The sequence below is a fragment of the Mus caroli genome, chromosome 5, assembly GCF_900094665.2.
Source record: "Mus caroli chromosome 5, CAROLI_EIJ_v1.1, whole genome shotgun sequence".
Taxonomy (NCBI): Eukaryota; Metazoa; Chordata; class Mammalia; order Rodentia; family Muridae; genus Mus; species Mus caroli.
In genome coordinates this window covers 100,684,892-100,694,509 of record NC_034574.1, presented here as the reverse complement: position 1 = coordinate 100,694,509, position 9,618 = coordinate 100,684,892, and the positions used below count along the sequence as shown (strand labels likewise).

The following is a 9,618-nucleotide window of genomic DNA, read 5'->3' as shown; positions in this document are numbered from 1 at the left end:
CTCCCTCCCTCCCTCCCTCCCTCCCTCTCTGCCCATTTGTTGGGAAAATGAAATAATTTGAAATACTGGATATAATTTTACTTTTTAGTTGCTCATAATACCCAAGTTAAATAATTTCATTAATTTTCTCTTTGTATATATTTACACATTTGTGTTTCCATGAAATTTAAGTATATGTTCATAATCTTTAGCATAAATGCAGTTCCACCTACAACGAAGATTTCGTGCTGCAGCTGGAGAAGGAATTGGTTCAAGCCAGACTGAGTGAAGCCGAGTCTCAGTGTGCACTGAAGGAGATGCAGGATAAAGTGTTGGATATAGAGAAGGTAAGGGACTACATAAATAGTACCTGCTTCTAAATCTGAGGGAGATGTGCTAGATACTTGTTAAGTACTAATTAAAGAGTTGAGTTGGACTTGATGTTTTTTACACATGAGGAACTATGAGTATTAGTTATTGAATCAGCAAATAAGGAAATGTTGCTAGTTGGCATAGTGCCTCCTAGAATGCATGAGGTCCTGGGTTCACCCTGCAGCACACAAAGCCAGGTGTGGGGCACACACTTATGATCCCACTACTCAGGAGGGAAGCTCAAGTCTTGACTACCTGGTTAGTTGGAGGTCAGCTGGTGTGCATGAGACCCCGGTCTAAAGAGAGAGTGGGTAGGCAGAAAATAAACAGAACCTTAAGGCTCCCAATTCAGAAAATCCTTTACTGTGTCAGTGGGTTCAGGGTTATTCTCTGTCTCCTCTTCCATCTGATTCAGGGTATCTGCTCTTTACATTGAGGACTTTGGTCCATTTGGGGTTGAGTTTTGTGCAGTGATAAATATGGATCTATTTGCATCTTTCTTTAAGCAGTCATCCAGTGATCAACGATTTGTTGAAGATGCTCTTTTCTCCAATGTGTAATTTTGGATTATTAAAAAGCAGGCATCCATAGGTGTGTGGACTTGTATCTGGAGCTCCCCTTTGAGTCTGCTGACTCAGCTGGTTTAGTTGGTCAATGTGTCTGCTTTCTTGTCAGCGCTGGGCTACTTTTCCTATTACAGCTGAGTAGTCACCTTCACCTCTAGCAGCTCGTCTGTTATGCAGTCTTGCTTCAGCTACTCCAGGACTTTTGTGTTCCCATACAAAACTGATTGATTTTCAATTTCTCTGGAGAATCATGTTGGAATTTTAATGGGAATTGCATTGAATTTGTAGATTGCTCTTGGTAGGATGTCCACTTTTACTATATTAATTCTACCAGTCCATGAGCATGAGAGATCATGTCATTTTCTGAGGTCTTCAGTTAAGTGTGCCAGTTCTCTTTGTTACTTTGATACAACTCCATGCTCCATATTTAAGAATATGAATAGAGATGTGTTCTATCCCCAGAAGCTGCATGGTAGAAGGAGAGAGGACTAGTGCCTACAGCTTATTCTCCAGCCTCCACACATGTATACATGTAAACAAACAGGAATACACAACTAAATTTTTAAAAATCTCAATTTTTCTCTGACTTTAGAAGAACAACTCATTTCCTGATGAGAATAATGTTGCAAGGCTTCAGGAGGAACTCATTGCTGTGAAGCTGAGGGAAGCCGAAGCCATCATGGGTTTGAAAGAACTTCGACAGCAAGTCAGAGACTTAGAAGAGCACTGGCAGGTATGTCAGGCCTGACATGCTCTCTGAAAGGAACTAAACCCGATGCACCAGGCTGTCCTTGAACTCAGAAATCTGCCTGCCTCTGCCTCCCAAGTTTTGGGATTAAAGGTGTGTACCACCACTGCCCAACTGAAGGGCCACATTCTTAAAGAAAACTGATGCTGCCTTATCCAGGAGCAACTGTCAGGAGCTCAAGAACTTGGCCTGCTTCATGCTGGAATGTTCTCTGGCTTGATTATTATACAGCTGCTGAGAGCTCAGGAGCGCAGTGGTCCTGTGATGCCCAGAAGACACTGCTGTGCCCCGGTCTTCCCCAATCACTGGCTTTAGGCTTTTCCATCCCCTCTGACAGTGGTCCCCAGGCCTTGCTAGAAGTGTGACACAGATGCCTCCTTTATGGCTGAGCTGTCCATATGAACTTGTTCTCTGCACTTGGATCACTTGCCAGTTTCTGTGTCAGCTACAGCCCACTGTACGGGGAAATTTGTCTGATGAATTGCACTAACTTATGGTATAGAAATGGAACTTATATTTTTGGTTGTGAACCTAGCCTTTAACTGCTGAGCCATCTCTCCAGCCCTAGAAATGGAACTCAGAGGGCAAGTTAATAGTCTATTCATTTATCAACCAAAGATTTTCTTTACTATTTGGAAAGTGTGAAACACCTGAAGGGGATGCCAATGTATATATGTACATTTTTTAACTTCTTTTGAAAATGCTTGTGACAAAATAAATGCTGCTTTAGGTATATTCCCACAAATATATCTACTTGTGAGAGAAATTAGGGAAAGAACAAAATGTAGCAATCTGTAAGACAGAGAAGAATGAGTTTTTTAAAAGTAGGTACTGGGGGTGGTGAAGAGCACACCTTTAATTCCAGCACTTGGGAGGCAGAGTCAATCAGATTGATGAGTTTGAGGCCAGCCTGGTCTACAGAGTGACTTCCAGGACAGCCAAGGCTACACAGAGAAACCCTATTTTCAACCCCGCCCTCCCCCCACCCCCCAAAAAAACCCTACACAGTTTCAGAATGGTGGTCTTTGTTTGAATGGGGTGGGGGGTGGGGAGCTGGGGGAAGGTTGAGAGGGTGGGAGGATGGGAAGAGAGAGAGATCTGGTAAATGTTGAACTTGGTCTTTGAGGGGTCCTGTGAGACGACTCAGTGGGAGGAGACAGTTGCTGCAAGGCCTCGGAGGACCTGAGTTGGGTCCCCTGGATTTACACTGTGAAAGAACTGACTCTTGCAGGTTGTCCTCTGCGCTCCATGTATGTGCTGTGGAGCATCCCCAGCCCCAAACCAGTGATACGTGTAATATAATTTTAGAAGAACATGGCTTTTAAAAGATGAATTTTGAAAAATACCCAGGTTTGCAACAGTTTAAATTAAGCTGGGCATGGTGGTGTATATCTGGCATCCCAGCTCTTAGGAGGCCTGGGATAGGAAGAGCATATGTCTAGCCAACCAGGAGTACTAATTACAAAGCAAAAGCGTCTCTTAACAAACAGTGCTCACACACGTGCTCTGTAAAGTTTGCTCATCCTCTGTAGAGTACGTGTTGCGATATAATAATGTTTTCTGCTTTAGCGTCACCTAGCTCGAACTTCTGGAAGATGGAAAGACCCACCCAAGAAAAATGCTGTGAATGAGTTACAGGATGAGCTGATGAGCATTCGCCTTAGAGAGGCGGAAACACAGGCAGAAATAAGAGAGATGAAGCAAAGGATGATGGAAATGGAGACACAGGTATGGCGGGCAGGCCCAGGTGGGTGGAATACATCTCTAGATCCGAGTCTTACACCGTTGTTTTCTCAAAAGTAACAGTGACTATAAAGTTAGGAAGAGTGAAAATGTAGGTTTTAAATGGGAAGTTTGAATGCCATGCCCTTGTGTTTAAGGGAGTGGTAAGTGAATCAGGTTCACTGTGGTGTAATCCTTAGAACTGAATTAAAAGCTGAGGTCTAGACAGTAGTTTCTAGTCCTCACGCAGACACTAAAACATACCTATTGCTGTCTGCTCCTGCTCTTTGTTATCAAAGCTGGAGCTCCAGCAACGTACCATTGTTGTTGTTTGTTTGTTTGTTTGTTTCAATTAAGCTGTCTGGCTAGCAACTTCAGTCTGTCTGTGTAACCCTAGAGTTACAAATGTGAGCCCACCTTTTATATGAGTGCTGGGGATCTAAACTCAGGCCTCCATGTTTGTACAGCAGGCACTCTCACTGGAGTTAAGGTTTGTACAGCAGGTGCTCTCACTGAGCCATTGCTCCAGTACTGTTTGGTTTGTTTTAGCTTTGTTTTTGTGGATCATTATTATTATTATTATTATTATTGAGACAAAGTGGTGCTATATCCCTGGCTGGCTTGTCACTCACTCTGTATCCTGGATTGGCCTCAAACTGACAGATAATGACAGATAATGCTCCAGCCTCCCAGTACTGGCATTATAGGCAGAAACATTTTTTTTTTCCTCAGAGATACAATCTCTGCTTTGACCCTTCAATAAAATTGAAACAAGTTAGACTTTTGGGCTTATTAGTAAAACTCATAGGGTTGCCTTATTGCACAAATTAAGAAGGAAAATTTATGTAGAGCAAGATTCCTCAACTTGAATATTTTTTAAACATTTGAGTGAGAAATTATTTGTTTTATTTATCTAGCCTGTGCATTATAGGATGTTTAGCAGCATTCTGGCTCTGCCTACCAGATGGTTTTCTGTGTAATGACTCAAACTATCTCCATACATTTCCAGTAGAGAATTGTCTGCTACAATGTGCGTTCTGCCTTGTCAAGTGTATAGTGTGATCCTGAGTAACTACGTCTCCTAATGTTCCCTTTTCTGTATTAAATCCCTATCTTAAATATATTTGGCCTAAGATGTGCAAATCATTTTGTTTATAAAACCTGTTGTATTGTAAAGATAAATTTGGCTTTTTTGAATTACATTCTTCTGAGCTATATTTCACATAAGGTTGTCCTGTGGGATCCATGGGGCAGATTACAGAATCTCTGCTAGTACTGCAATCTTCAGGTGCTCAAGTTCCTTAAATAAAATGGTTTATTATTTTTATATAATATTTGTAATAATATATGTATATGCAGTATACTTTAAACCATCCTTAGGTACAAGGCCTAATATAGCAAATAGAAATAATTTTTACACTATACTGTTTAGGGAATAATAAAAGTCTGCACATGTGCAGTACAGATACACTTTCACAAACTTCAGTCCTTTGCAGTGTGAATTCATGGATGCATAGGAGGGGAAACCACGCGTGTGATTGCTTTTCAGAGGATCTCTTCAGTCAGTAGGGGGCGCAGTCTACTCACGCCGCACTTTGTATCTCAGTGACATTCCACGTCAGGCACCAGAGAGTGAATCAGCAATCCTTAGGATAAACATATCTGTTTCTTAATCATCTAATTACTTTCAAAAGGTTTTATTGAAATTAAAAATATGAAAGAGGCTAGAATTAGGAAAAGTAGAAATTAGATTTTATAGTGGAAAGTTTTATTTTATGAGCAAAATTTATTTATATCTCTACGTAAGCTTATATATGATTATGACCCATATATATATATCTATCTCCTATCAGATAATTCAATTTCTGTGTCATCCTAAGGCTACTTCTGCATACTGGTTTGTCTCTTGTTATGTACTTCTGTCTCTCCTTGCTTTGTCACATGCTTTGTAAATTTTTGCACACATTTTCATGTGCCCCAACAAGTGTACACCAAGAAAGATTAGTTATCTTGAAACAGACATCCATAGTATGGGGAAGGGGCTAGATAGCAGCGATTGGGTATCTTGTATAGGGTAATAAATAACTAAGGTAAATAGATTTTGTGCCTAGCAATGGGTACACATTTCCCTCTGCCAGGCCTGTCATGTGGCAAGTTTGAGTTAATACTGTCAGATGGGCTGAGCTGAGTTTTGCTCTATGGTTATGCGAAGTGCACTTCAGGGTTCAAATTCCTTTGGCATTACCTCATTTTCAGAACGAGGGCTGGTTTCCCAGACAGCTTTTGTCCTGTCTTTTATTTTGTGTCATATCCTAGAGTCGGGACTGGAGTCAGCAGTATTCCTCTATTGCTTGTTGCAGGGAGTTAGAGGGGCAAGGGTGTTTTCTGATAATCCTCAGCCTTAGCCTTCATTTTGCTTTTGTATCAGAGGTATTTGGAAATACTTGCCTGGTTAAATGTATTCTAAAGGCAGTAATTATATCTTGATTTTGAACAGGCCCTCAGAAGAACTTGCTGTGTTCATGCATGTTACATATTATTTCGTACACAGCTTGTAAGCCTCTGGGTGATTGGGTGCCACTGTGGTCATCTGTGCTCAGTGTTTATTTGATTTGGTCTGTCTAATCTTCTGTTTATTCTGACTGCTGCATCTTTCCTTCCTTTCCTTCCTTCCCCTTCCCCTCTTCCTTCTTTGTTGCCCAGGCTGGCCTCAAACTCATGATCCATGCAATAGCTAGGACTATAGGTGTGTGCATCATTCCACTTGGTTTTCTCTGACTTCCTGAAATTGAGGTTGCCTTTATTCTTACACGAGCACTTAATTGAGTAAAGTTTTGTAGACTGAAAACAATCTCTAAAGCATTACATATTTGCTGGAAAGTGCCTTCTTTCTCTTTCCTTCATATATCCTGTGTTTTCCTTGACTTACATGTTTCCTTAGCACTCTGGACCTCTCCTTACTTTGGGTCATGGTTTCACCAAGTCACGTGCACGTGCCCTGACTTCACAGCATGGTCCTCTTGTCTCAGCCTCCTGAGTAGCTGGGAATAGAGCCTTACCTAACTAGGCCTAGACTTGGCCCACTTTTTTTTTTTTTTTTTTTTTTTGGTGGCAGGCTAGGGGAAGAATAAAATTTTCTCAAATATTAATGGACCTTAACATGGCTTTTAAAAAATGCTGAAAAATTGGACCTTTTTTTATTTTCTGTGTCTTATACATTCTTTTTCAACACTAACATTTTTCACTATTCATGCCTAATCTTGTATTTAATCCTTTCATTGTGTGTGTGAGTGTATGTTATAAATATGTACATATTTGTATATGTTTGGGTGTGAATATGGAGGCCAGAGGTTGACTTGAGGTGTCTTCTTGGATCACTGTTCATGTTATTTTTTTGGGACAGATCTCCCTTTGAACCTCGAGTTCATCTATTGGCTAGGATAGATGCCAGTAAGCTCTAGAGGTTGTTATCTCTGTCCTCCCTTGCTGTTTGCACCCCATTGTTGGGGTTACAGATATGTGCCACCAAGCCCATCTTTTATGTGGGTGTTAGAGATGAACACTGAAGTCTCTGTGGCCATACACGAGAAGCATTTAAATTACTGAGCTGTTGCTCCAGCCCTCACTGGATTTCTAGTATCAGCAGTTATATTGGCTTTTAGAAATTGTATTTGATTCGTTTTTAAATTTGCAAAATTTCATGAGACATGATGACACACCTTTATTATCTTTTAAAAGACTTAGTTATTATATGTATATGAGCACACTGTAGTTGTCTTCAGACACACCAGAAGGGGGCATCAGATCCCATTACAGATAGTTGTGAGCCACGATGTTGCTGATGTTGCTGGGAATTGAACTCAGCTCCTCTGGTAGAGCAGTGACTGCTCTCAACCACTGAGCTATGTCTCCAGCCTGGTGACACACATTTATAATTACAACACTCAGCAGGGAAAACCAGAATGATTATGAGTATCAGACCAACCCAGCTACATAGCAAGACAGTAGCTCAAAAATTAAAAAAGTATTTTTGGCCAAATTCACTGTTCCTCCTCCCCCTGCTCTGACTTTGAAGTGGCACTGTGTTCTGCAGGGTGGCCTTGATCTTGGGTCTCGAGTGCTGAGGTGATGGGCCTGCCCCGCCCTGCCACTTCTGCACGGCCTCTCATGGCTCCTCTTCTTATTATGCTTTTCTTCTTCTTTTTATATCTTTAATAATTTTAAGCATTTATTTTATTTGAAGTCTTAAAATTACCTCACTATGAGAAATTATTAGAATATACTCTTTTTCTTTTTTGTCATATACTGTTCTCACCCACAATTAAGTCTTGAATTGTGGTTTTGTATTTCATTGTTGGAAAATTCTTTGCAGCCGTATTGAAGGAACATCCCTCTGAAATAGAGTTATTTGCTCATAAGACAAAGCTTATAGTGTTTTTTTTTTAATAAATGATATATTGAGGTCTAGAATTTTCAGTATTTCTAGCATTTTGAAGCAGGATCTCAAGTAGCCCAGGCTAACCTCAAACTCACTACAAAGACGAAGCCGATCTTGTACTCCTGAGCTTTTTGCGTCTACCTTCTAAATACTGGAATTGCAGGTGTGGGCAACAATGCCTGGCTAATGTGTTGGTTAAGAGTTTGTAATATTCTTTCGGAGAATTCAGGTCTTTTTCTCTTTCTTTCTTTCTTTCTTTCTTTCTTTCTTTCTTTCTTTCTTTCTTTTTTTTTTTTTTTGAGACAGGGTCTTATAGACAGGTCTATATGTCCTCAGATTCACTGTGTAGCCCAGGCTGTCCTTAAACTCTTATTGAACATACTTCCTCATCCTTTCAATTACTGGAACTACATATGCCACACAATTGGCTGAGGATTCTTATACTAAAATTATACTAATATAATAATATAATTAAGTAATTTAAATAAGTAATATAATATAAAAAGCTGTTGTATATCTTTCTTCCATTTTTTAGTACACATTTTACGTAACTTTTTATAAGGCTGTTGAAGTATAAGATGGACAGATAAAAAATTATTAAAAATTTCCATCCTTTATCTATAGTGTGTCTATTTGCATTTCTCACTAGAACCAGATCAATAGTAACCAACTTCGAAGAGCGGAGCAAGAGGTGAACAGTCTGCAGGAGAAGGTGTGCTCGCTGTCTGTGAAGAACAAGGGGTTGCTTGCCCAGTTAAGTGAGGCAAAGCGCAGGCAGGCAGAGATTGAATGCAAGGTGAGTATCAGTGCAGTCGGGCTTTATACATTTATCAGGATTGGGGTTTGTGGTTTTGTTTTGTTTGTTTTTTTTTAAACAGACTTTGAATATATAGCCCTGGCTAGCCTGGATTTTGCTTTATAGACCAAACTGGCTTCAAAATCCCATTGATTCTTTTACCTCTGTCTCTTATTGCTGGGATCACAGGCATGCACCACACCCAGAGTAAATTGTCCTTCTTTTTCCTGACCTTGTTTTAGTGGTTGTTCTCAGACAAGGTTAGCTCATTTTGTTCAGAGGGTAAGTTTCAGGGAGAAAACCTCAGTTTAACCTTAACCTTGATTAAGTTAATGTTAACTCCTAATGCTCCTTTGTGGTGTGCCTTTTGAGGAGTAGCCCTTTAAAATGTAGCTTGTAATGGCTCACCTGAAAGTGCAGGTAATTGCAGAGGTTGAAGTTCCTCCCTTGATTCATCATATTAGCAGGCAGTCACTACTGATGTTTTTGCGTAACAGAGAGAGCAGGAGAAATGTATGTGTGCAAATGGGTTAAGAAAAATGAGTACAATTTCTGTTAACCTTTCAAAATAAATTGCATTAAAATAAATTCCTTTTTTTATGAAAGGAACTTAAGTAGCTTTAGGTAATGAGGACAGTTGGCTGGGGCCATCAGGTGGAGAACAGAGCACGGATACAAACGCACAAGTGTGTGTGAAAATCACTAAAGAGATGCATGCCATCTGAGCTCTAGTGCGGATTCCTGAAGGGAAGTTGTGAAACTTTAACAGAAAGTACTAACCTCCTTAGCAGACAGTAGGCCTCATATATGCAAGCTTTATTATTCTATGAAAAATAAGACTTTCAGTGGCACATAGAAAGCTGTAATTCCATCAACTCGTCCTGGTGTCATTAAAAACCAAGAGTGAAGCTTGAGTGGTTTATCAGTGTCATTGAAATCCAGAGATGAAATTACATCCTAATCAATATTCATGGCCGTTAGAATTTAGACTGAAGAA

At 40.1% G+C, this 9,618-nt stretch overlaps 1 protein-coding gene across 7 annotated transcripts in view; it reads left to right on the top strand.

Annotated features, from left to right (window-relative positions):
- The window catches only part of Evi5 (ecotropic viral integration site 5), a 137,086-nt gene that overhangs the window by 80,677 nt on the left and 46,791 nt on the right, over positions 1 to 9,618 (top strand). For all 7 annotated transcript variants that reach the window (XM_029477109.1, XM_029477107.1, XM_029477108.1 and 4 more), the window contains 4 exons: positions 192 to 326; positions 1,510 to 1,650; positions 3,235 to 3,393; positions 8,475 to 8,621. In XM_029477109.1, coding sequence (XP_029332969.1) covers positions 192 to 326; positions 1,510 to 1,650; positions 3,235 to 3,393; positions 8,475 to 8,621 — 582 coding nt within the window. The remainder of the gene's footprint in view (positions 1 to 191; positions 327 to 1,509; positions 1,651 to 3,234; positions 3,394 to 8,474; positions 8,622 to 9,618) is intronic.